Raw genomic sequence first — 27,710 nt, 5'->3', positions numbered from 1 at the left:
CGAATTCTTTACGTGTCCCCCTCCACAGTGTCATTGTTCTTGTAAAACGCTTTGATCACGAAAGCACGTTGTGCACCACACCAAGCACTCATGATAACTAAATGGCAGGATGTCGTTGACAGACTGGCGTACTTATTCAGTGTTACCAAACATCCATTGTTGCCAAAACAACTTTTAAAATTTCCCGTTTGTTTCAACCACCATGCATAATTTGACTCATACTTACAAAATTTGTAAAAAAATAAATAAATGAATAAAAAGCTTCCTTTATCCAAATCCACTTTAATTACATTAAAGTGTTACATCTCTAGAATTTCATCTGTGTACCTAGTTAAGTTGCGAATAAAATTCTGTAATAATAATAATAATAATAATAATAATAATAATAATAATAATAATAATAATAATAATAATAATAATAATAATAATAATAATAATAATAATAATAAAATGAGTTTCCGGGAGAGTTACGGACGAAGGGAACAGAGATTGCTGAAACAGTTTAATGCAATTAAAGTGCATTTGAATAAAACAAGTTGTTACATCTTTTTTACATATAAAAAAGTCCTAATCAGCTTCTTTTCTTCTTAAAAAAAGTTATTTCTACTATTGATCTCTCCTCTCCTTTTATTAACTCTTCTTTATTTTTTTAATTGTCGTCCACCCTTTCTCTCATTTTTGGTTCCTACATTTTGAATGCTTAAAATGGATTACCATCCTTCTGTCATAATATCTTAAGTTTCTGCCACGTACAGCACAATACTCCACACAAGCCTTCACTGTAAGTCCTTGCTTAATGACTGCGCAAAATACACTTTTCCCATTAACAAAGAATTCTTTTGCTGTTTGTATTCTTGCTTTTATTCCATGCGTACATTTCAAATCTTTACTAATAATACTTCTTAGGTACCTGAAAAATAGTCACCTGTTCTTTTTGCTTCCTACCTTTACACATGACATAGTTTTCTTCGTTTCAAACGTCATTGATTTCGTCTTTTAACGAGCTTTCCCATGGCTAAGCGGTTAGGATACGCATGCGTTTGCCCTACGAACTGTTAACGCTAGATACGCCACTGGTATAGAAATTTTTCCAATTTATCATCAGAATGCGTGTTCACTTAGACTACTTCGTGCAGTACAAAGAATGTATGGTATGGTGAATGGTAATGTGAAATGCGTGGCCAGATCATGAGATCCCTCTCCCTGAATTATTTTCTATGGAGTCTCAGGTCTGTGAGAATAAGCCACAAAGAATTCTTGAACCCAAAGGGAACAGTGAACACACCATTTCGAATTTACTGCGTAATACTTGTGCAAAAAGGTACAAAATTAAATCCTCGGAATGCATTTCACCCACCAAAGCAGAGGAGAACATTTGAATGGCATTTTCTTCAATATATAATACCACTGATTGCTTTTCACAATAAAAATAAATAAATAAATAAAATTAAAAATATAAAATGTCTTGCTAATTTTTCACTTGTGTTTTCATTTTATCCTTTTAAATCATAAGAAACATATATAAACCAACAAGTAAGTGATAGAATACGGGAGGAAATGGCAGAGGGGAGTGCAATTAGAAAGGGAGTTCGAGGGATGTGGTCTCTCACCTACATTATTTGATATCTGTCTAGAAAAAATAGTGAAAAAGAGTCTACAAAATGAAGCGGGATTTCGATAGGAGATAGAATAATTATGTGTATACGGTTTGCAGATAATTTGGTGCTTGTTGCAGAATCTGAAGAGAAAATTAATAAGATGTTACAACGTTAGGAAGGGCTGTGAAGAATATGGGATGAAAATAAATGTTAGAAAGACAAAAGCCATGGTGATTGGAACAAAGCGGTCGGTGTCAAATATAGAAGTAGGAGGGGAGAAAATAGAACAAGTGAATAGTTTTCGATACCTCGGTAGTATTATTAGTAATGATATGAAATGTTAACATGAAATAAAAGCAAGGATAGGAATGGCGAAAGAAGCTTTTAGGACAAAGAGAATACTTTTGTGTGTGTGTGTGTGTGTGTGTGGGATCTTGAATAAAGAGTTGAGAAAAAGACTTATAAAATGCTTCGTGTGGAGTGTTGTGCTGTATGGGTGGGAGGCATGGACATAACTCAAAATTAAAGAAAAACGACTGGAAGCTTTCGAAATGTGGATGTGGAGAAGAATGGAAAAAATAGCTGCGTCGACCGGAAAACGAATGAGAGGGTGTTAGAAATGATGGGGGGAAAAGAACAATGTTAGATATTATTAAGAAGAGGAAGAGAAACTGGTTGGGACATTGACTAAGAAGAAACTGAAATCTGGGACGTGCTAGAGGGTATGGTGGAAGGAAAGAGAAGGAGGGGGCGAAGAAAACTACAACTAATAGACGATATCAAAACAGAGAAATCGTATGTGAAGGCGAAGAGGTTAGCGGAAGACCGTGGAGCATGGAAGCTTCTCAGTTGCAGCAAGTGACGTGCCAATAATGGCAGAATACATATACTGATGATGATGATCATTTTAAAGTTCTGACGACCTTATTGGTAAACATAGTTCTAAATTTGCTTTGAATTACTTTATTTATTTATTTTTTTTTTTGTATTAAATGTTACATTATATTTGTTTATATATAAAAACCGGGATAAAGTATTGAAGAACGTTCAACGATATTTTATTCTGTTCACGTGATTGGGTCGAGTCGGATACCCGGTCTGTACCCAAAAGCTTCGGATGAAAGTCCGAGTGGTAGTGTCGGACACTGTTCTAAGGCCTCAGTATTGAAAGGGAAAGTTAAATGCTAATCAATCAATTAATAAGCTATTCGACAATTTTAGTTTAATCAACTATCTTAGTACCAGAGAGAATATTTTTTTCATTTCCTTTGTTCTGGATGAAACTTAAGAAGAAAATGCGTCGGTAATATTAGTTTTGAATATGGTTGTTTATTTTGAATAGTGTATACGAATATCTTTGAAATATTTTGTGAATAAACTGCCCAATAACAGTACAGAAAATTCGATTACTTTCGATAATGACTTTCTGCACCAGCGACAATAATATACACTGCTTGACAAATGTTAAGGAACAGTGTCATTTTTCGGAGTAATTCAGAGTAGATATTGCGGGAAGAAATGAAACGCAGTACATATGCAGTACAGATAGTATGCAATTATTCTAATGAAAAATGGTACAGATTGCACCACATGGAAAAAGAAGAAAACGAAAAAAGTAAAAGATACTCTTTGAAGTATGTCCAAACAGCCACAAAAAATGGGTCTTCCTCCCAGAAGGACACAGATATGAGGACCTCAGGAAAATGTGCAACTTCCTCGGCCACTAATGCACATTCTACATCTGTTATTCATGTTGTCTACTAACTACCTTGGGAGATATTGTTCCACTCCTCTCGCAAGGTGTTTGTCAGTTCTTGCAGGCGTTTGTAGGTTCGGGGAGGGGAGTTTGTTGAGAAACACGTCTACCGTGGATATCCCAGGCTGCTCAATAGGATTAAGGTCCGGACAGTAAGAAAACCATTGCATACGTCTAATATCTTGACGTTCAAGTGTATCCGATTCTTCAGCGTACGCGCATTGTCGTACTTAAACAGACAGTCTGGACCTACCGCATCCCGAAAACGACGAACATGATTCAGAAGAATCTCTCTGCAATACCGCTGCGATGTCACGCTACCTCGCTCAATGATGTGAAGTGGGATTCTGCCATTGTACATAATGCCTACCCACACCATCATGTCTTAGCCATAGCGATCATGTTTATGAACATTCTGTTGTGCATAACGTGTTCTCCGCTTTCTCCACAGTAACTGGTGGCCAGGATAACTTGTGGGGCCGCGGTGGCTCAGTGGTAGAGCGTTCACCTCTGGTGCTTGGGGTCCCTGATTCGATCCCAGGCCCTGCCAAGTGAACTTTGTGGTGGACAAACACCGTGTGCGTGGGTTTTCTCGGGTTCTCCCGTTTCCTCCCACTTTCTTCATTTCACCATTTCATTCATTCCTCATCATCACCGTCTCCTTTAGCCTAAGCGGCATAACCGTGGGACGTAAAACTTATAGATTTCATTTCATTTTATTTCAGGATAACTTGTCGCAGTGAAATGGGATTCGTCAGAGATCCCAGTCAACATGTTCCTGACAATTGTAAACGTTCGTGCCGATGGCGTGGTTGAAGTGGGATGCATGTAACAGGCTCCCGTGCAAACAAACTAACCTGGTTTATGCTCCACGAAATGGTTCTGGCAGATGCATGTATACTAATAGCGGTTGCAAGGTTTGCACCTATCTGCCGCGGAGTGCGCAGTCTGTTCCTTTTCGCCACTAGGGATACATATCGATCGTCTTGAGGTGTGGTCTTCCTTCGACGACCACTGGCATGCTTTAGCATCGTATTCCCACGTTTTGTGGCTTTTTTCAATCGCGAGATGACATTTTTTGACACTCCTATTGCTGTCGTCACAGTAGTGACATTTTGACCAGCTTCCAGCCGTCCAATTGCACGTCCACGATCGCACGCACTTAAGTGATTTCTTGAAGCCATTTTGCACTGAATTATTGTCCCTTCATACTGAATTTCACACAACTGAGTTCCATCATCTACGGCGTTATTTTCGTCAAACACCTCACTGCATGCACTTTCGGCTGAATTCAGAGCTTTCGTGCAGTGCCTTTAATATAGAGAACAACTCCTGCTCAACTATGCCCTTTGCATTGCAATTGACTAATTGGTCGGCTGTTGGGAATGCTACATGGCATAAATCAGTTGTTCCTTAGCAATTGTCAAGCAGTATAAATTGAAAAAAAAAATTCTTCTGTACCTAAATTTATTTGTAATTAAGTATATATGTTTCTGTTTAAAAATTTAAAAGAAAATTCGTGTTAAGAAACGCGTAAATGCAACAAAGATGTGTGTAACGACTCCAGAAATATCACATGTCATATCTCTATATACATGTAGAAAAATAAAATCAATATGAGTTTTTAATATCCTGAGAGCGTTTCAACTCATCAGTGGAATTCACTTACAACCTTATCAAGAAGTAAAAATACTTTCCACTGACTAATTTCTGACTGTACAATGAGCATTAGAAACATATTCACATCCACTCAATTAATATACAAGGTGATTTTTTTTAAGAACGGGTGGGTTTCATTCGGTCGTAACATCTGTAAAAATTGTCCAATTTAATACGGATTGTAGCAAATGAAGGAGGAAGAATGAAAATTTTATGTGGAAAGGATGGTAATCACTTATTTTTAAAGCAGATGTTGAAAAAGACCTGCATCTTCCCGTAGGTCCAGTTAAATCTGTCGCTCCATGTTCGTTGCAGGAACCCGCATTATATCCTGGGTGATGTTGGCAATTTCTCTCGTCATGTTGACTCGCAAGTGTTCTGGTGTTCGTGGGTTATCACGGTACACACGAACCTTCACAGAACTCGATAGTCCACCTACTTTCATATTTGACACAGACCGCTTCGTTCCTATCACCATGGCTTTTGTCTTTCGTCCCATATTCTTCAAAGCTCTTCCTTAAAGTATCTTACATCCTATTGATTTTCTTTTTAGATTCTGCAACAAGCGCCATATCGTCTGCAAATCTTGTACATCTTGTACTTGTATTTGTATTTGTATTTATTTAATGTATAATGTAAAGCAAAGCAATACAGAAATTACAGAAACGATTCATTTTGCACATCCTGCAATATCTATATTGCAAGAATTCTTTTAATTTTGTAGTTCCTAGGCGTGTTCCATTATAGATGAATAGCAATGCAATACAGAAATTACAGAAACGATTCATTTTGCACATCCTGCAATATCTATATTGCAAGAATTCTTTTAATTTTGTAGTTCCTAGGTGTGTTCCATTATAGATGAATAGCAATGCAATACAGAAATTACAGAAACGATTCATTTTGCACATCCTGCAATATCTATATTGCAAGAATTCTTTTAATTTTGTAGTTCCTAGGCGTGTTCCATTATAGATGAATAGCAATGCAATACAGAAATTACAGAAACGATTCATTTTACATATCCTGCAATATCTATATTGCAAGAATTCTTTTAATTTTGTAGTTCCTAGGCGTGTTCAATTATAGATGAATGTCAAACTGATTTGTTTTCTGCTTTATTTTCACAGAAGCTTCTTGATATTGAGAAACAATACACAGCAGAGTTGGAGAAGTTGAAGACGAGCATGTTCCCTGTTAACAGAGCGTCATACACGTTGCTCCATCAAACACCATCTGTACACAGCAGACTGTCTTCTTATGATCTCGAATCGAATTTTGGCTCGTACAAAACTGCCAGTGAAACCAACACGAGTACAACCACGTCAACAGGAAACCTGCAAGTCTCAGAACAAGCAAGTAACCCCAGTTTGCAAGCAGATGAAGCCGGGGACAAGGCTTCGGTGACCTCTGAGAGTGGACCACTCAAAAGTACTTCTGGCTTGTTGTCTCCGCCTTCATTTCTTGAGGAGCCGGACAGAAACAGTACTGTACGATCCATCTATCAAAACAAAGTTATGTTTCCTGTCATCAAGAAAAGGAAACTGTTTACATCCAGCAGCAGTCTGCTCTGAACTTCTCAAAACATTAACAAGATTCCATTCATGTATTCGTGGTAGTTCCTAATTGATCTTGTGCGTTATTATATCTATTTTAATGGAAATCACGTTTCGTTAGTTTCCAAATTTTACCATTACCCAAGTGTCTTAAGGTTACTACTGTATTTATATATTCTAAATCTCTTAATGTTAATTTTCAATATTTGACACTTGTTGGAACCAATATTTTCTCATAAATTTATCGTAACAAAGGTTAATCTAATACTGAGTAAACTGTAATGTGTTGTGTTGTATATTTATTTCGCCTGTAATCCTGTGTCTGTAATGTTTCTTTTTCAAACTTTGATTATTACAATATAAATGTTTAAGGTTTTACCTTTGTTTTAGTGTTTTGAATATTTATTTAATTCCAAATACAAAAAATAAAATGTAATGCTTCATAATACGGTAGTTATTAAAGGCACTAATCAAACAGTACGTTTAGGATTGAACTCAGATAATTCTCTCTTTTTTTTTTTTATTCTCAGAAATAGCTGAAGTGTTTAAATATAATCCTGAACTTTAACCAGTGTTAATACTTACTAGTGTTAATTAATTATTATACATTATGTAAATTATTACAAATCTATTTGCGTTACGATGTAAAGTAATGTACAGGGAACAAAGAATAGAAACGCAATTTTTGTAAATAAAGAGAATATTACATTTTTCTTCGCACATAGTTTACAATAATACTGTTAGTTAGGTTTATGTATTTTCGTATTTCGTGGGAACTCATCTCTTCTAAATATAAGTCGTTCTTACTTTTTTATGAAATCAACTTTTAATCTTTACACAGGGCAAGCATAAATGATTCATTCATTTTGAAAAGGCTCTATTTTCAAAAGTATTACACATACACACGTGAAAGAGATATGAAGAGAACTTTACTTACCAAGTTGGTACACCCTCTACAAATGTTCAATATGTGCCCCTTTGGTGACAAGACACACGTCAGACGATACTCGAGCTCATTTCATACATTTTTCAGCATAGTCCTGTCAATTGTCTACACTGCAGCACTGATGCGTTCTTTGAGCTCGACTAAGGATTGCGGTAGTAGGGGTACGTAAACAAGGTACCTCCACAGGAAGAAGTCTCAGGGCGTTAAATCTGGAGATCTGAGAGGCCAGGCGCTTTTCCCTTTATACAAGCAACTAGTGTCCTTGAATTGCCGATACCAGCGCAAAATGCTTTGTTTACATGGCGGTTCTTTTTCCATATTCTCTTCTGAGAGCGTGTTGAACAGTTATAACAGAAGAACATCTGGCATATTCAAGCATACACAAACTTTTTTCTTCCTTTCCCCCTATTTCCGACAGGCACTAATCTCGTACTGTCACACTACCACACCCGATCACAAAGATAATGGACTAATGCTGCCACACAGTACAAATTTGGTGAGTTTGTCGTTCTTTTGTTTGTTTGTTTGTTTGTTTTATGTGTGTACGTATAATACTTTTAAAAATATAGCCTTTTCAAAATGAAGGAACTGTGTATTTGTATTCACGGTTAACGCCGGCAGGTATAAGGAAATTGAGAAAATTCTTAAAATATATATGTTTATTTCTAAACAAAATTATGATACTTATATTTCCATAGATTTGGTTTTGAGTTTACGTAGATCTGCATTCAGTTTTAGGAGTTTAATTCTAAACTTCAAGAATACTCTTTCCTATTTGTATAAAACTTAGATCAATTCTGTGTTGTATTTGTCTTCAAGCATATATTTAGATAAATCTAAGAAAAGTGTGTAAATATTTGTACTGTTGTTATGTTTGTTCATCTGGTTTTGATGTTACGTTCTGCCAATTAATAAATAATTAAAAGATCTTATTATATTAGGCTAAAATTTATTCAACTATTTGCAACATTCTTCCATAAAATATATTAATAAGTCAACTATGACAGTAGTTTTCGGAAACAGTTTTTAATATCACAACATAAACAGGTAATTATAGTATTCGTAATGGGAAAGATAATCTGAAAACATTTTCTTTGCATTTAACTTTAATATTATTTTAAATTATTTGCAGTGAAACTCGAGAAGAAAAAAATACTATATACAGGGTTGTTATAAAGTCCTTGCTATAAAACAAATGCTTTTAACTTTCTTTTTAAATAATGACATTGCAGTGAAATAAATGTTAAGGTTTCTATTGAGACAACGTTTTGTATCATCATCCATAGATACACTGCTGCCATCATCGTCACACCTCCAGCTGGACTCCGTTGACATCCGTACATTTTTGCAACCTCCGACGAAATCTGTGAATGCTATTTCGTCTGGTGTCATCAGAAATGTCATGGATCACTTCACTAATCTTAGTTTTCAGGTCCTGCAAGTCCTTTGGTTTTTCCTCACCTGTGTTTTAGAGAAACCTCATAACCAAAAATTACAGGGTGAAATCTATTTTTTTCTTGGACTTCTGTCCAGTTTCTGGGCAACCTTCGCACCGTGTTTGGGCTCACTGGCCGCTGACCATTTCTTTGCATATCACAAACATTTCCGGTAGCCAGAAACTTGGTGTATCAATTCTTTATAATCCTGACATCAGGAAGTACTATTTTGTACACTTGTCTGAAGTTTCACTGCACCAACACACCTGATTTCAGTTCGCATACCAACACATACACTGTGCTTTTTTTTTGTACCACAGCCATTTTCATTTTCTTTGTTGTCACCAGTGTTGCCAATCTCATTATCGTGATAGTGTTGCCAACCAAAAATTTACAGATCATCGAACAATTTAAAATGTATTTCTCAGTAATATAATTATTAAAAAAAACAGTTATAAGCATTTGTTTTATAGCAAGGACTTTATAACTATATATATGCTTACACGCTTCATATAAATATCAAATAAAATTATTGTAATGGAAGAGTTGAATTGATAGATTTGTGCAAAGGTACAAAGATAAGTAGAGTTTCAATGGAAATGAAAACAATTATGCTTACACAAATAGATTTTAGCTTCAAACGTGCTTAAAGAAGTACTAACATTATAATAGACATGTTTTCCCTCACATTTCTCTATTTATCCTGTATTCCATAAACGTATCTTTTTTCTTTAGTGTTAATTTGAAATATTTAATGCTAATAGTATTGATACTAATGATAAGTATTTTTAAATGGTAATTAATTTCTCTCATTAGTTGTAGAGCACTATAATAAGAGTTTTTGTTTGTTGTGAGAAACTGTTACTTAGTTACAGAAACGTATGATGACATTCTTAATTATAACTAAGCAAGGAGTATTTATAGTAGAGATATAGTTTCTTGAATGTTTTTAAATTCAAACATTCAAAGTAAATGGCGAATCTTACGTAATGGTGAAGTAATTTGAAGCAAAATATGTGAAGAGAATTCTTCTGTTTTACCAGAACAGAAATCTAGATTGTAACCAGTATACTGTATATCTCAAAGCATGTGTATTTGCTTAAAATATTAAATTTAAATAGAATCAGAAATTCTCTATCAGTTGTTTTCATTAGGATTAATATTCAAATTTGATACTTTACTTGTAGTAATGCAAATTTTGTGAGAAACGAATTAATCACATTTTTAAAAATATATCTATGTTTGCTTTTCTTTCTTGCGTAACTTTCTTTTTAATTTACTAAAAGAATTCAACGTGACTTGTTAAATTAACAGGTTAGAAAACTATAATAATGTACACTTATTCTATGGAAGGCATTCTATGTATTTCTTACTATAATAAATTTATTCTTACTTGAATGTCATCATATATTGAAGTTTTTCGATTTAAGTTTTCTTATAATGATACAAATAAATATTTTGTGCTTTTTAAGTTCCTTACTAAATAGCAGTTGTTTTAAGTTCAGAGTATTTATCTATTCCCATATTTTCATCTTCGATACAACTCTAAGTTACCAGTTACAAAGGTCACATTCAGATATTTACATTTACATATACTATAGTAAGATGAAAATAAGAAGAAATACTCAAAATAAACTTTATATATATATATATATATATATATATATATATATATATATATATATATATATATATCTATATATTATCGAAGATTTCTTCTAATAAGCTATTACAATAAGTCACAATAAAACTTACAATTATCAGATTATTAACCGAAATGACATAATTATACTGCATTCATATAAATTACAATTTAAATATATAATAATAAGGTCAAAGAAAAACTATTGTCCAAGGATTAATATATATAAAACAATTCTTCTCAGAGTATAAACACCTCATCCAGTTCCTTTCCAGAAGGCTAAGTGCCAAGTACCGACGAGAAGTTACCACGTTGGATAGAAACAGATATGCGTTGTATTAGATAAGATGTGGAGCAAACTTCGCCGGAAACACAAGAAACGCGTCTTCCTACCTCCCTAATGAATTCAAGATTTCTTGCACCCCAAGCACCACTGGTTTCAATAGCAATTCGAGTGAAAACAAAAGTTTCGAGTATTTTCTTTGCTTTTCAGCTTCTCTGCGATTATCAACAGCTCCAGCGTTCATTACTGACAGAGGGAGACTTGAATGAGCGTATGTATCAAAGCATATGAAGTCCCACAATAAACATTTACCTCTCATCCATGGAACCAGTGTCATCCCATCCGGTCGCTTTTCATCCGAACGACAGCAACCAGAAGTTTCCCGTATTAAAGGAAATTTTAGCTGTGTTAAGGGCTCGTAGTATTACATCATTAAATTGATGGGTAAACCTATGCATCAGAACAAACCATATATATATGTACTAAAATGCTGCAGAGTACGTACTTTCCGATTTATGAGTCGCCGAAATATCAGAAAAATGAACTTTGAGACACCGTAACGCAAACACCAGAAGAAGCCGTGCGGTGAATTGTACATATGATACTATTAGTTTTCAAAAATGCCAAAAACCAAGATGAATGGACACGTGCGCAAGGGATTCCTTAAAAGAAGGGAGGGATTTTCTGATATCATGAAAGAAAAATAGGTGGAAACGAGAGTAGATGTCCTGTAAAACTCACCACACCATTCCACTTTCTTTGGGTCGATGGTATTTGCGTTGCGATCTTCCAAAGTTCATTTTTCCGATATTTTGGTACCTCATAACTTGGAAAGTACGCACTTTACAGCATTTCTTGTTCACAGATTTCTGGCTTGTTTTCGTGTATATTTTCATTCCTCAAGTGTTGTAAACGGTATTTTGCAACAACTTGTACATAACACGAAACAAGTACAAAAGTATAAAATTAGCACACTAGAAACTTTCACTACAGCTTCCGACAAGAAGTGAACTACAAAGCATATGGATAGCCCAAATGCAGAGGAAACAGACGCAAAAAACGTGTTGAGCGTTCGAATTCTAAAGCAACGTTTGTATTCCTGGAGAAAATTTCGTGGTTTTGTGTGTGTGCGTATGTATGTGTGTGTATGTATGTGTGTGTGTGTGTGTGTGTGTGTATGTGTGTGTTCCTGTTTCAAGATGTTTGAGTTTTCGGGCGTTCAGATCTCGGATGTAATTCTGTATTAGTAATTTATCCCCTATTTATTGTGATCGGGTGTAGCATAATTCAACCTGGTCGCTCGAATTTTAGTAGATTGAGCTCCACCTTGATAAGGAATTAAATGAAACGCTAAAGACATTAGGTCATAAATCCGTTTGCATAGTACATTTATTCCGTTTAATTTCTGTTAATGTGACTTGATAAATTACTCTTTTACTAGGGTTGCCATATTTCAGAAATGAAAATCCGGATTCAGATAATCTTTGAAATGATTAAATGAAAAGAAGCGTTATATACTAATTTACTTTCTTCCATTACATAGAGTTGTTCAAATATTACGTAATCATATTTTTATTTATTTATTTATTTGCCTGTTTTGCATACAAATGAGAGTATTCTCGAGTACGCATACAGTTGTCAAAATTACAAAATAATATATATATATATATATATATATATGCTATAAAAAACTTACAAATAGAGAAATACATACATAATCATGACTTTTATAAGTTTACACATTCATAACATAATTAACAAAACACATTTATACATTATCTTTAAAAAACTCTTTTACCGAGTAGTAACACTTATCTACTAAGAACTTGTGAAGAGTAGATTTAAACCTAGAATATAATTTATTTTGCTTTAGAAAGTCAGGTAACTTGTTGAAAATTTTTGTACAGTTAATATATACGCTTTTTGGAAAAAAAAAAAAAAAAAAGATTTTGGGAGATAACATGCAAATTATTAACGAATCGAGTATTGTATTTATGGACGTTACTGTTTCCAATAAATAAGTGTTTATTACTTACGGTGAACAAGATAATTTTATATAGGTACAGACAAGGTAATGGTAATATTTTTTGATCTCGAAAGATGGGCTTGCAAAAAGTTTTTGGTGACAATCCAAACACAACCCTTAGTGCTGTCTTTTGTAAGTGAAACGTGCTAATACATTCAGTAGAATAACCCCAAAAAATAATACCATAAGTTATTAAAGAATGGAATTTTGCATAGTACACTGAAACTAAAGCCTGTGTTGTGACATTAGCTCTTAGTCTACGGAGGACGAAACAAATACTACTTAATTTTTTGTTGAGTTGAGAAATATGCTCATTCCAAGTTAGTTTCGAACTAATGGTGACACCAAGAAATTTAGTTAAAATAGAAAAGTCGACTTTTTTGTTATTTGTCATTACATAAGGAATAAATTTATTTTGAAGAGGATAAAAATTTAGCAAGGATATTTTATCATTATTTAAAACTAATTTATTGCTACCTAACCAGTTACTTAATCGTGAAAATGCAGTGTTTAGATTACATTCAATGTCATGTCATGTGAGTTACCTGTAATAATAACATTGGTGAGACCTTCTCCTCCCTAGTTCAGCAAACGTAAGTAGGTGATTTACCCCTTCCCTCCTGGCAAGCAATTTTTTTTTCTTAATTTCTCAGGATCTGTTATGTTTCGTGCCTTTCAGAGTCTGTTTTTTAGCTCATTCAAAATATGATTTTTTTTTTTTTAAAGAATGGTTAATTCATTGGTAATATGTTTTGGCGGCGTTTGTTATCTTCCGGGATTGTTGATTAAAATATTTCAGAAGTAAGATGCAGACTGAAAAAGATTATCTACTAAAGATAGCAATAAGGTTGAGCAGTAAAACCTTTTGTCCTTGGCCCAATGAAACAAATACTTCGTTCAGTGTCAAAGTAGTTAAATCGTGAACTTAATTAAATCCATGTTTTATGTATTCAAGTTTGTTCTTCAAGTTTTGAATTGTCATACTCAGAAGTTGAAGAGAATTATTATATACCTAATTCTGTGAAAGAAGTAAACTATATTCCGTTCCTTTCTTCTTCGCTGAAATCCGTGACATTTAAGCGTCCCGAGAAATATTTTTGGGACACCGGGACGCAGATCTCGATTCCGTGATAGTCCCGAATTTTCCGGGACGAATGGCAACCCTATCTTTCACGTATGTTTTGTATGACTGATCTCTTTAAGCTTTGTTATTGGAGGCCTTAGGTAACATTACACAAACTATTGATAGGAATGTATGAGATATATTTTATTTAATTATTTACTACACGAACTGCATTATACTTTAGAAATCTACAAACAAGCAAATAACACGTTGTTCTTGAGTTATTCATACTCTGTTGATTCTAAGATCCAGCTTTCAGAATATCATACAAGCTGTACTTGATGTCACTTGCTGTTTGGAGGAATTCTTTATTGTGTTTCCTTTCTTGCCATCAGCTTCAACAATATCTTCTCTTTCATCAGTTGCTGTCACTGGTCTTGATCTTGAGGCTAGTTTGTTCAGTATATCTTGTCCTCGTGTGCTTTCTTCAGGAATGAGGAAATAAGTATCCATGATTCCTTTACCTTTAATTTCAGTTTCTCCACGTTTGACCATTTTGTAGCCTTTCCCATCCAAAGCTCTGTCGGAGTAGAAACAAAATCAGAGGAGAATACTCGATACAATTACTTACTAAGTATATACCAAGACAGTTCCCGGAATTTTGCTGCATGCTCTTTATTACTACAATATAAGTATACATTTACCTAATTGCCTGCAAAGTAGGATTCTTCGGAATACATACACTTGCTCAACTACTCCTGCCATTGCAGGAAACACACACGAAAGTCCTCTTACGGTATTTTCCGCAGGTCGGCCAGCACGTTGGTTTCAATCGTCTCCTACGGTGGTGAAACGAGCACCTTTGAGGCCATTTTTTCCCCTTAAAGCATTGTCACTGTAAATTGTTTAAAGACTATCAAAATCTCTGAAGCAAATTTCCCCAATTTGCACATGAACTTGATATCTGCGCGTTGTTTGCTGCATTGCCCAACTGATCACCGCACTCCTCCATTCAGCTACACTATTCGTACACAACCTGTTATGACATGTTCAGGCTTGTCAAATTCATACTTATTCAACCTGAGGACTGCACTGTACAAGATTCATTATGATTGCATCACAAATGTTAGAAGTACAACATTTCTGGAACTTTTTGACTGCCCTGGTAATATTTATATACAGAAGATTATTCGGTTTATATCCTGCTGATTTCCCAACGCTGCTTTCATTTGTATAATTACGCCAGAACCATGAAACCGCTGTCGTTATCAGTGCAGTGTCTCAGCTTGCGGAATCTATGTCGTTTTGATGCTAGTGAAATACCACCAGAAATGAACCATTATTAGAAACGATACAGGATGTCTCTTTTCGATTCAAATTTTTCGTACTACCAGGTAGTAAAACAAAATCAGGAAAATGTATAATCATTGGAATGGTCACAGCTAAAGAAATCGTGGCCAGACAACGGAAATAGGGTCCATGTAGAAACGTTCGGCAACGAAAACGGTCCGTTTGAGGTAATCAGCGAAACTATAACCTGAAGTCTTCATGGAATTTGTCAACTGGTAGGCCAGGAAAATTCACCACACCAACGTGACATGGTATAGAGATTAAATTTGATACAGTTTATTATCAGCCATAACCTTTGGGATCATGACCTTCTTCTGTGCAATATTACTAGGCCTAACGTAAGACAAACTGCCGGAAACTATATAAAATTGAAAAAAATAATAATAAAAGATTGCCCAAATAGAAGATAGTTGTCACATCAAATGAAGGCTACCTTTATCTCACGCATAATAACATTCGGGACCATGAAACCAATGCCAAGAAATGTACTGAGTTTTACCATAGGAATATTTCTCGCAGAGAATTGTGATCGTCGTCGGATGCGTTACGAGGGGAAATTGGTGATACGTAAGGTGAACAAACACGTGAGAATGAATGCTGCGTACTATCAAGAATTTATCATGACTCCAATCTATTGGAAATATGTCCATCGTTTGCATGAAACCAGTAAGAAGCGGGTGCGGATAAACATAGAGGAAACATCCACCTACATCCTGATATCTTATCATGACATAAAGCAGCAAATGGAAATCAGTGTTATTTCCTTTCATGACACTGTTATCAAATTTCCTGATACTAGCCCAATGGGTTTCTGCCCATTTGGGCTGTTAAAACGACATCTACAACGTCAGTTCATTGGCCCATGGGAAACCTGCAGGGGAAGAATTACTATGCCTGTGCTCCAACGTAGTGTGCTGCGGTATCAAACGATAGTTCATAGTCTGGTGGTCTGATAGATTACAACGATTGGAGCGGTACTGTTTTTCACAAGTTTAGTACACCTTGAAAATCTGTCGGATATAAATCTAACAACCTTCTGTATACTATATCTTTAACATCATGATTTGGTCTTGAAACTATGTTCGGCCAGGATTGTAGCCAAACATTTCATTTGAGGGAGGAGATTTGACTTCTGCCTTTTAAAAAGATAATGTGAAAAGTCCTATTTAATTTTGTACAGTTGACACCGCACTTTTTTTTCTTATTCTACGAGAGGAACAATATTAATATTTTCAAAGCACTGTATGTGAAATAATAGCAGATTGTGTCCTTTAAAAAAAAAAATCCATATCTTCTAAACAACAGTTCTCTAACTTTTAGTTTACTGAAAATTGTACGTTGAAAGCTTGAATTTTTTATTATTATTATTATTATTATTATTATTATTATTATTATTATTATTATTATTATTATTATTATTATTATTATTATTATTATTATTATTATTATTATTAAGGCCAGTATAGAACACTTAAATGATAACAAAAGGTTTCAATTTTTTTTTCGTTTTCTCCTTAATTTTCGAGGAGGTCTGGACCCCAAGGATCGTCTTTCCTTCTTGGCTACGTTAGTGTATTACTAGTACAGTAAAACCTGTCTTCAACGGACCCTTTATTAAACGGAAATGTGTGTTAAACGGAAATATTTCATGTTGCTTGCAAAAATAGTGTTAAATTCCCTTCACTAAATGGAAACTGAATTAACAGAAATCGAAATAAGCATCTTAACGGAATATTTCAAGTTTCGAAGTGCAGCATTCAGAAAGTTTTCAAACATCCTATGGGAGGTTAGATATATTTTTAGGAAAATAGACAGTGATGTACAAACCGAAGCAGATGCGACGAATATACATGCTTTAATTGAGAATTATAAGGAGAGTCTGAAAGGAGAAGAGGAGGTGGAGGAAGAAGAGAAATAAGGCAATGTGTTGGAAAAAGAATGTGTACTAAAGATTTATCAAGATTCTGTCAAAAGTTTAAAGGAACTGCAACATTTGGCTTACGTAGAAATGACTTTGATTTGCTTAGTGTGCTTTTGCAGGCTAAAGTCTGTGGAAAATTGAGCAGACAAGCATCGGTGCACACACACACACACACACAAACTGGACTATTGGAAAAATTAAGTTAACGTGAGTACAATAGCTTTTCTGTTCATTTAAAGTTTTGCGTGCATTTAATTCGTAGTAGAAATAGTCTGCAAATTGACTAAGGTACGTACAGCATCCTATTTTATCTCAGTATGTCCATTATATGCATGCACTTTTTTTCGCACCTTCCTTAACCGGAAACCTATCTTTAACGGAAATTTTTGCTAGTTTCGTTTGATTCTGCTAAAGACAGATTTTATCGTACTAATAATTATAATCTGAAGGTACTAGTAATTATTATAAAAGAAAGAGAAGCATTAATAACAGTTCCAAAACAGGATTCAGCGCCTGAAGTATCAAGAAATAATTTTGTGATAAAGAAAGTTTATCAGATGGATGATTGTTGCAGCAAAAGCTATGCAAAGCATGTTTAACCTGTAAGAAGTCTTTATATCAACTGCAAATATCTCCTTTCATGAACTTACTTGTGAGTTGTGGCACTTATATGAATTTTCCCAGGCACTCCATGAGACTCCATCCGTGAAGCTGTGTTTACTGTATCACCAAAAAGACAATACCGAGGCATCTTTAAACCAACACAACCTGCAACTACAGGTCCTGAGTGGACTCCAACACGAATCTTTAAAATACAAATGATCAACTTAATAGATATATACACAAATACAGTTATATACGCACAATACATAATGACAGTCATTATTTGAAAGTTATTACACGTATTAAATGAGAGAAGGTGACAACCCACACTATCAATATCAATATATATATATATATATATATATATATATATATATATATATATATATATATATGTATGTACAGGGTGTATCAAAAAGAACTTTACAACTTTGAAAACTCATATTGATTGATTCATTTATCTTGCAGACATGGTTTTGGTGTCATTTTGTAGCAAAATACATCAAGTTTTGACTCGCGTAGTACACTAGTTCAGGAACAAGCCACCGCAAGCGCTAGCGGCAGTTGCATGAAAGATGGCTGTCTTTACTGGTCCCGACCGTGCTAGCTGTCAGTTCCGGTTTGAAGAATCCAAGTCTGCGACACCTGTGCAACGTAACTTTTGTACGAAATATGGTAAAGATCCTCCCAGTACACCTACTATTTATCAATGACATAAGTGTTTTATTGAAACTGGATGTTCGGTAAGACACAAAAAGTCTTCATGTCGTCTCCATACGTCTGAAGACGTTGTCGAGTAAGTCAGACTTCAGGTGGGATGTGTACTGCATCACCAATGGAAGCTACGTTGGACCTCTTTAGGAATAAGATTAAAAAAAAAAAAAAAACTTGATGTATTTTGCTGCAAAATGAGACCAAAACCAAGAGCCATTTAACTAAAAACGTTTGTTTTTAAGAAAAGAGAAAAATACATTCTCATATAAATCAATGAGGTAAAAAAACAAAAATGGCGTACACATTGATCGCCTTTAAGAGCATCTTAAAATTAATAGAACCTCCCTCCTGGTTTACAGTATTGGATAAAAAAGAATGAAAGGTAAACAAATAGTTTCGTTTCGCATAATAGCAGATGGAAATAAAACTTAACACCATGTTTACACATGACATGCCCAAAAGAGTGATACAATTTAAAATCTCTTAATTTTACTGAAAATAAAAAAAAAATACTTGATTCTGATACTTTTCATGTGAAATATGTATTTCACCAATTTCATAGTTTGCAAACTTTTTATTAAGTGAAAGTTGAAAATGATTTATAGTTGGTTTAAATTCCGACAAAAATTTCAGATACTTGGGATTATTAAAGTTCTAAGAAATATAAGAAGAAATATTTTATTGAGAAACAATGTGCTATGGATAAATGCTGAATTGGAAACTACTACCGGAAATAATCTTAAACACACGATGGTTGGGAGTACTGTGTAAAACTCAAGACATACAAAATTAAATCAGTCATTTGTTGTTTAAACAGGTTACTTTTCCTTATTACGTGTACAGCCACTGCAGCACTATGATCTTATATTCTACTTGTTGGCATCTACTGTGTTATCCATTGAGCAATCTAGTAGTGCATTCAAGAGTTATTCTTTTGACACTTTTTACTTTTGGCAGATACATAAGATGCCTCTATTTATGACATAATCTAGGAAATAATTATTGAGCTTTACCACTTTTCTCGTGGCTAATCAATATGTGTGTTAACCTGTTTTTCACTGAAGGCTATATTTCATATTATTTTAAGCATTATAAGTTTTGTTAAACAAAAGCTGTAAAGTAAAAATAGTGATTTTTTACGTATAAACTCATGAAACATGAATGTATGTGTTATGTCACATCTATGTAATTTAAATCATTGTTTGATAACACAAAGGTAACACAAAAGTTTATTGTTCACTTGCAGTTAAGTCACACAGTAAGTTGCGTTCTCCTATTTTTCAATTAAAATGTACGAAATATATTTTACTTTATTTTATTTTATTTTCATCCATAAGTCATACATGAAGCTCGAAGAAAGACGAGCGTATGAATGTGACACGTCAATAAAAGAGACACAAAGAAATAGTTGTTACATACTAAAACACAATAACGCTATGGTGCTATATGAGACAAAATTACTCTATACAATCTACAAGCTGCATTTAGCAGACAGTTATTCATCTACTGAATAAAAACAATTGTTCAATAGATACTTCTTTGTAACTGATTTAAATACATTCATTGACTCAATGTTACGAATATCTTTAAGGAGGTTATTATATAATGATGGACCTAAGTATATGGGACCGCTCTGAAACAATGCTGAATGATGATTTTGAATGTGAAGATTTTCCCTATATCTAGTATTATGACAGTGAAGGTTTCCTTTATTGGCAAAGAATGCATTAAGGTTCTGGCGCGTGAAAATTAATAACTGTAATACATAAAGACATGGCAGTGGTAATATTTGTAACCTTATAAAAAGTTTTTTTACATGGTTCGTTTACTCTCGCATTGGCTAATATCCTGATAACTTTTTTTTTTTTTTTAATACGGAAGATTAATTTACTTCTTGAATCATTTCCCCAGAGATAATGCCGTACATTAACAAAGATTGAAAGATACCCAAAATAAATGCTTCTACAGGTATTTATATCCAAAATATTTTTAATAACTTTCAAGGCGTAGAAAACTTTATTAAGTTTTTGTGCTAACGACATTATGTAGGTATTACAAGTAAGGGTGAAGACCTAAAAAAAAAAAAAAAAAAAAAAAAAAGTTGAAGTTACATACTTTAAGTCAAACTTTATGATTGATACATTTATGTCATGAGTATGTTTGTTTCATAAATGGTGACAGTTCAAAGCCACCGAATTTTCTATATTTATTTTTAAACCGTGTAAAGTAAACCATTTTTGTAATTCATTGTTTATGTTTTTTATTTCCTGTTGCAGTGTGTCGTAATTTTCACCTGTAATGAGAACCTGTATATCTACATATAAGGTTGATTCTACTGAATGAATGTAGTTAGGAAGATCATTGACGTATAGCAGAAGAAGGACAGGTCCCAAAACCGAGACCTTGTGGAACACTGCTTAAAACTGGGTTGGAATGCGACAAGAAATGACTACGAGATGACGTTTCTTTATCCGTATATACTATTTCAACCGATTGAGTCCGGTTTTCCAAATATGACTTTAACCAGTCATTTACTACTCCGTGTAAGCCATAGGCTTTTATTTTCTCAATTAGCATATGTATTATGGAGTACTAAATCAAAAGCCTTTGACAAGTCTAAAAAAAATACCTAAATATTTTCCCCTATATTACAAAGAATTATTGAACATTTGCTATGACATGGTTGTACAGATATTAGTAATGTTGATTTATATAAAGAGCACAATTTCAAACACCAAGGTAGTTTTGATGTCTATATTATACTACAAGCTAATCATAATCCATTTACTGTAATCAGGGTATTCATATTTTGTTTTTGAAAGAAGTGAGAAATGAAAATATGAAATATTTGGTGGAAATCAATGCTATTGCATACGACAAAATCTTTAATTTGATAAGCACATAATTTAGAATTTAATTTCATATTGCGATATTCTGTTTAAAAATAGAACCGAAACTTATATTTAAAAACATCTAAACATATTTTAAAATATCTTGTTTTATTAGTTTTAAATATTATATTTTTTAACCTTTCTAAGGGAAAACGCCTGTACAGCGAAAATAAAACATACAACCTCATGATTAAGCAAAATTCATGATTCAGTCTCTTGGCTGAGCTGAGAATTATGAACTAAAGGTGTTATTCTTGGAATTAAAATGTTACAAAAGTACCATAAAACTTTGTGATAACTAATTTTTATATACTCCAACATTTGATAGCCCTCTTAGAATATTGATTCCAACAGCGAATGTTTTCCGTTCAGTGAATACTTCTATGTTATTTATATTTGAAATGATCATTATCAAAATGTCAAGCAAGAAATTACCAGAAAATGTTTCATATTCTTTCTAGCCAAGATATAGTAAAAAAACTCTACTGGCCATCGTAAAGGAACAGTTATGTAAATAGGACATAAAAGGTTCTTTCTTGGATCTCCCAGTATCCTGGTGGCAGACCAAAATTGTTAGTTTTGTCATTATGTTCAAGGGTCTTATCAAATGCAAAGAATAAATTACCTGCAAAGGCTTCCCTGTTACTGGGCTATTTACTTCTTTAGAAACTGTGACCATCCCTATAGCTTGCTGGGCAACTCTTTCAGCATGGTCAGGAGTCGACGTAGGAACGCCCCCTACTACCATATAAGCATCTCCAATGGTCTCCACCTATCACAAAAGCATACGATTTTGAAGAATATAAATACAAGACAAAAAAGTAGACAATATGTATAAAATCGTTAAAAAAAAGTTCACCTCTTGGCACACTCATTTAAGTTAAAATTACATACACAAAATCATAGCTTTTACTTTCATTTTTTAGATTTGTGTTGGTCGTAACTATTAAAGCAATTAGCAGCAACTATTAAAGTTTATAGAGTCATACCTATGCTCTTCCAATATAAATGAAGAAACTTAGAATTATGTAAGTTAAGCACTCATGGTAAAAAGATAGTAATAACCTTTAAAAAAAATGCTTTTTGAAATACACTGAATAGGCGAATTGTTTTAGTGGGGTAAAATAACGAAACCAAGATTAAAAGTATTTAGTGCTTTTCCTAAGATTGAAGGCTGGAGTCAAGTGCTTTAAGTTTTAGTTTGTTCATTTAACCTCACAGGTGACCATTTACCTTGCTACGCCCTTGTAACTTTCAAATTAATAGATACAAACACTGTTTCCAGATTGAAAGGTAGTAAGATTGTGCTTTAAGAGTAGCAGATTTAAACTATTTGTACCCCAAACATAAAAATGAATCATTTTGCAGCTATACACTTTTAATAATTATCCTATATTCTTATCGATTTAATGGAAGCATCTGGAGTTGGAAATACGTCAGATATCTGAGTTGGCAATGGTCAGGCGGCAACCGGAATTTCGAACTGTTGCCATTGGTGTGTTATGGCAAATTCCATACTACGTGAGGAGCAGTAGAACTACAAGGTGTAATGAATTGGGGCAGATGGTAATAGTGTAATCTTGGCGATCTTTGTGATTTCCAAGGAGACGTGTTTGCTTAAGTCAGCTTTGTGGGCTCTTAAATACACTTTAGAAAGTTTCATTATGATTTTTCATTGTTATTCCTCATTTCTTGAACTCATTTGCTAAACTTTATCTGGGAGCTATGAATTTTAGAAGTTTTTATTGTAGTTTCACTTACTCATTATGTTTAGATGGATAATAGAGTAACATTTAAATTTATGATGTTCACGTTTACAAAGGTTCATACAAATATTAGACTTGGACATTAACTACGAAAGTGAGATGTTCAATGATAAGATAACAGCTGAAACTTAACTATCAAGAGCGTACTGTTGTCAGATCTGGAGATTGAAAATACTAAAGCTAGAATGAAACTAGTATCGAATATGTTAGTTTTAGTAAAACTATTCATTGTGAATAGAATACTCAACAAACAAAACTTTTATTATACTATACAAAACTAATAGTTTGTGATTTCATATATGAAAATAAGAAATTAGCTCATTCTTAAGACTTATAGCTTTCAGATAATTAAAAGTAGCCTCAAAAATAGCATGTAACCCAATTTGAAATTTTGGTAGCGAAGGCACTTTAAAAATTTGCCAAATCCGCTACTTGCAGCCGAATCTGGCCACACTGCAAATACAAAATGCTAAAATTTCAGGCCATGCACATATTGGCAGAGGACATTGTTTGACATACTTTGTAATACAACCAGATTAACATCGTTGTCAACCCCACATAAAGTTATATTTTTCTTTATAACAATGTGTCAGATTATTACATATTCCAAATCTACATGCCAAACGAAGACTTGCAATGTAATACTTGTTATTCAGTGTTGTAAACCAGGAATACTACAGTATTATGAACATCGAAAAACAACCAAATTTTGGAGTGTTCTACAACAGTAATAACACAAGTAAGACGAACACAGCAAACAGGGGCGTTCCGAAGGTTTATAAGGTGTGCCAGGGCATGTAATGGGTAAATGTGCCGAATAGATAAGTAGGATGTACCGAATAACGAGATACAATATCAGATAACTTGTCTTGTAATAGAAAGATCTGCTGGATCTATGTGTCTATGAAGTCTTCTGTACGTGACAATACACTTGCATATGCATAATAAAATGAATATACACACTAGGCTGAAGGAATATATTTGCGATGCCAAATATCGAGCCTTTTAAAAAGATTAAAGATGAAAAGTGCAACATCAATAAAATGGAAGCGATAAAAAAAAAAAGAAAAAAAATCCATAGAAAGACAGGCATATGAGATCTTTTTCATTCGAACGAAGGAATCAAATTTAAACTCCGATATTGGCATTCTATACAGAAATTGAAACAATAAAATTGATACATTCATCGTCATCAACAGCAGAATAAGAAGCACAAAGGTTTAAGATGTGTATGCTATGCAGTAACAAGAAGTTTTTGATCACCAGTCTAAACATTTACAACTTATTTATTTTTTATGTAACTGATTTCCATATATGCCGTCCAGGAGTGCCCATTCCTTCAAGAGATTGGGCACAACCCCTCAAATTTACCATTATTTCCCCAAATTCACCATTCTTTCGTCTCACATTTCCGTTCTTCCCTTAATTACCTTTCACTCCAAATTCACCATTCTTCCGCCCCAAATTTACCATTCTTATTCGAAATTTACATTTGTTCCCCCAAATTCACAATTCTTCCACCTCAAATTTACCTTTCTTCCCTCAAATTTATCTTTTTTCTTTGAAATACACAATTTTTCCACACCAAATTTACCTTTCTTGCTTCTCAAATTTACCATTTTTCCACCCCAAATTTACTTTTCTTCCCTCAAATTTACCTTTCTTCCCTCAAATACACAATTTTTCCACACCAAATTTATCTTTCTTGCCTCAAATTTACCATTCTTCCACGCCAAATTTACTTTTCTTCCCTCAGATTTACCTTTTTTCCCTCAAATACACAATTTTTCCACACAAATTCACAATTCTTACATCCCAAATTCACCATTCTTCCACCTCAAATGTACTTTTCTTCCCTCAAATACACAAATTTACCTTTCTTGTCTCAAATTTACCATTCTTCCACGCCAAATTTACTTTTCTTCCCTCAGATTTACCTTTCTTTCCTCAAATACACAATTTTTCCACACAAATTCACAATTCTTCCACCCTAAATTCACCATTCTTCCATCTCAAATTTACCTTTCTTCCCTCAAATACACAATTTCCCCACACTTAAATTACCTTTCTTCCCTCAAATTCACCATTCTTCCACCCCAAATTTACTTTTCTTTCCTCAAATTTACATTTCTTCTCTCAAATACAATTTTTCCACACCAAATTTACCTTTATTGCCTCAAATTCACCATTCTTCCACCTCAAATTTACCTTTCTTCCATTAAATTTACCTTTTTTCTCTCAAATATACAATTTTTCCACACCAAATTTACCTTTCTTGCCTCAAATTTACTATTCTTCTACCCCATATTTATTTTTCTTCTCTCAAATTTACCTTTCTCTCCTCAAATACACAATTTTTCCACACCAAATTTACCTTTATTGCCTCAAATTCACCATTCTTCCACCTCAAGTTTACCTTTCTTCCCTCTAATACAAAATTTTTTCACAAGAATTTTCCTTCCTTCCCTTAAATTCACCATTCTTCCACAAAAAAATTATAATTCTTCCTCCAAATTTACCTTTCTCACCCCAAATGTACCTGTCTCCCAACAAAATTACCTTTCTACCTGCAAACATAACATTTTGTTTTCGAAATGAAAGTTTCATCTTCAAATTTACCATTCCTCAGTGTGATTGTACCATTCTCAATAAAAAAATATTCCATCTACCCATATTAGCACATGGGTGCAACCTGCATCCTAAAACTTACCTGTGGGCATCCATTCTATCCCCACTAAAACCTCCCTTTATCTATGTCTTGGAAATATTGAGTTTTGTGCGAAATTTCGATGTTTCACACGTTACCATGGGCTTATCTACAGAATACGGAAGAACAAGTTGAGCACCTTTTGAGCCTATTGATAAGATTGTTTCTCAAATGGATTAGTTATAACAAAAAATTTACCTTATAAACGCCACTAACTTCTGTAATTGCATCGAACTTTGTGTACAGGGTATTTAACATATCCACAATCTGTATAGGTGTACTCTGTGACGCAATCACGGTGAAAGTAACTATATCACTGAAAAGAACTGATTGGAAACAGAGTTTTAGTCATTAAGGAAACGTAAGTTTATAAACTTTGAATCATAAGATTATAAACTAATGAAACATAACATTTTATAAGGTATGGACTGCTTGTTACTTGAAATGTTGTATTCTTGTGAATTTGAGAGGATTTATTCCATTTGACGAAATCAATCTACAAAATTCAGTAATATAATTTTGTAATCTTAGAATTCAAGCTAAATAATATTAGCATTTAATATTAAATATAAATTTTTTCATTATTATAATTATCTTCAAAAATATAAAAATATATTATTAAATACATTGATACCGTACACACATATATATAAAGTGTAGCATCCAACTTCCCCAACTTTTAAGTTATAAGCGGGTATATCTTTTTAAAAACAGAAAATATAAAGTAGCATACAGTCACATGCAAAATATTGAAATTCTCCTTTAAATTTGGAAGATCTATATTTGTTAAGAACTGAGCGTTCTTCTCAATAAAAACTAACGCCAGTAAGTAATTGGTTAGGTAACAACATAAAAACTTAATCATTTCTCTTCAGCAGGACGAATGTGTGTGTGTAAAACAGGACACCAAGAAGGCAGCAGTAGCTACGTGTGTTGTGTTAATATTGCATTAATCCACATACACTCATATTTATCTAGCGATTTTTTTATTTATTTGTTTAATTCATATAATCTTGTGTGTTATGAAATGCAAATATATTTAACAGTCTCAAGGTAACGTTGAAGAATTATTAAGTTCCCAGCGCCCACATAAGGATTACATCGACCAATATTTATAGTGATAGGAGACACTGTGGCTCTTCTCTGGTGCGAGGGGTCCCTGGACAATTCCAGGCCATAACAGTGGTGGACAATATCGGGCCTATGGATTTTGTCAGAGTTCTCTAATTTCCTCCCACATTCTCAGTCCACATTAATTATTTCACAATCACTCACTTTCATCAACAATCGTTTGTTTCTTTTAACCTACAGGGAGTAATCTTGGGACGTAAAACTGAAAAATATTGTTTCACTTATAATCTAATATAAATCAAATAAAGAGTTTGTTTATGTGTTTGTCTGTTTGTATGTCTGTGCGACCTGGGTACCAGACGAGTGGATCGAAAGTTACCAAATTTTGGTCAGGGGTACCTTGGCCCAGGCCCCAGATGAAAACGAAGCGTTTTTTTTTAATTTTGAACCAGGGAGTCTCAGGGGGGGCGTTTACCGGAACCGGCTTGGGAACCAGACAAATTGACCGAGAGTTACCAAATTTTAGTCACGAATACCTTGGTCCAGGCTCCAGACCAAAGTTAAACGTTTTTGTCAAAATTCGAACCGGGGGGCGTTTACCGAGACATGTAAAAGTAGTAGAAAATGACCGATAAGTCATAGTAATGACCGATATTAGTGTTGAATTGATAGTTTTCACGGTCGCTGAAATCAATGATGAAACTCCGATCGCATTAACTTCC

The 27,710-nt window shown here is 33.9% G+C and overlaps 2 protein-coding genes across 5 annotated transcripts in view; one reads left to right on the top strand and one right to left on the bottom strand.

Moving 5' to 3' along the window:
* Positions 1-6,945, top strand: part of LOC145682417 (uncharacterized) — a 53,754-nt gene extending 46,809 nt beyond the window's left edge. For all 4 annotated transcript variants that reach the window (XM_081754041.1, XM_081754040.1, XM_081754043.1 and 1 more), the window contains one exon: positions 6,144-6,945. In XM_081754041.1, coding sequence (XP_081610167.1) covers positions 6,144-6,587 — 444 coding nt within the window. In that variant the 3' untranslated portion in view covers positions 6,588-6,945. The remainder of the gene's footprint in view (positions 1-6,143) is intronic.
* A 5,976-nt stretch (positions 6,946-12,921) lies between these two features.
* The window catches only part of LOC145681678 (guanylate cyclase soluble subunit beta-2-like), an 88,171-nt gene continuing 73,382 nt past the window's right edge, over positions 12,922-27,710 (bottom strand). Inside the window, exons 11-14 of the mRNA XM_081753297.1 lie at positions 26,116-26,243; positions 22,070-22,216; positions 17,887-18,041; positions 12,922-14,545 (exon numbers count right to left, since the gene is read on the bottom strand). Of these exons, the coding sequence (XP_081609423.1) occupies positions 14,281-14,545; positions 17,887-18,041; positions 22,070-22,216; positions 26,116-26,243 (695 nt within the window). The 3' untranslated portion in view covers positions 12,922-14,280. The remainder of the gene's footprint in view (positions 14,546-17,886; positions 18,042-22,069; positions 22,217-26,115; positions 26,244-27,710) is intronic.

This window comes from Thermobia domestica, chromosome 3 (genome assembly GCF_964235325.1).
Source record: "Thermobia domestica chromosome 3, izTheDome1.hap1.1, whole genome shotgun sequence".
NCBI classification, from domain to species: domain Eukaryota; kingdom Metazoa; phylum Arthropoda; class Insecta; order Zygentoma; family Lepismatidae; genus Thermobia; species Thermobia domestica.
The sequence above is the reverse complement of the archived record's forward strand: the minus strand, read 5'-3'. Positions and strand labels throughout refer to the sequence as shown.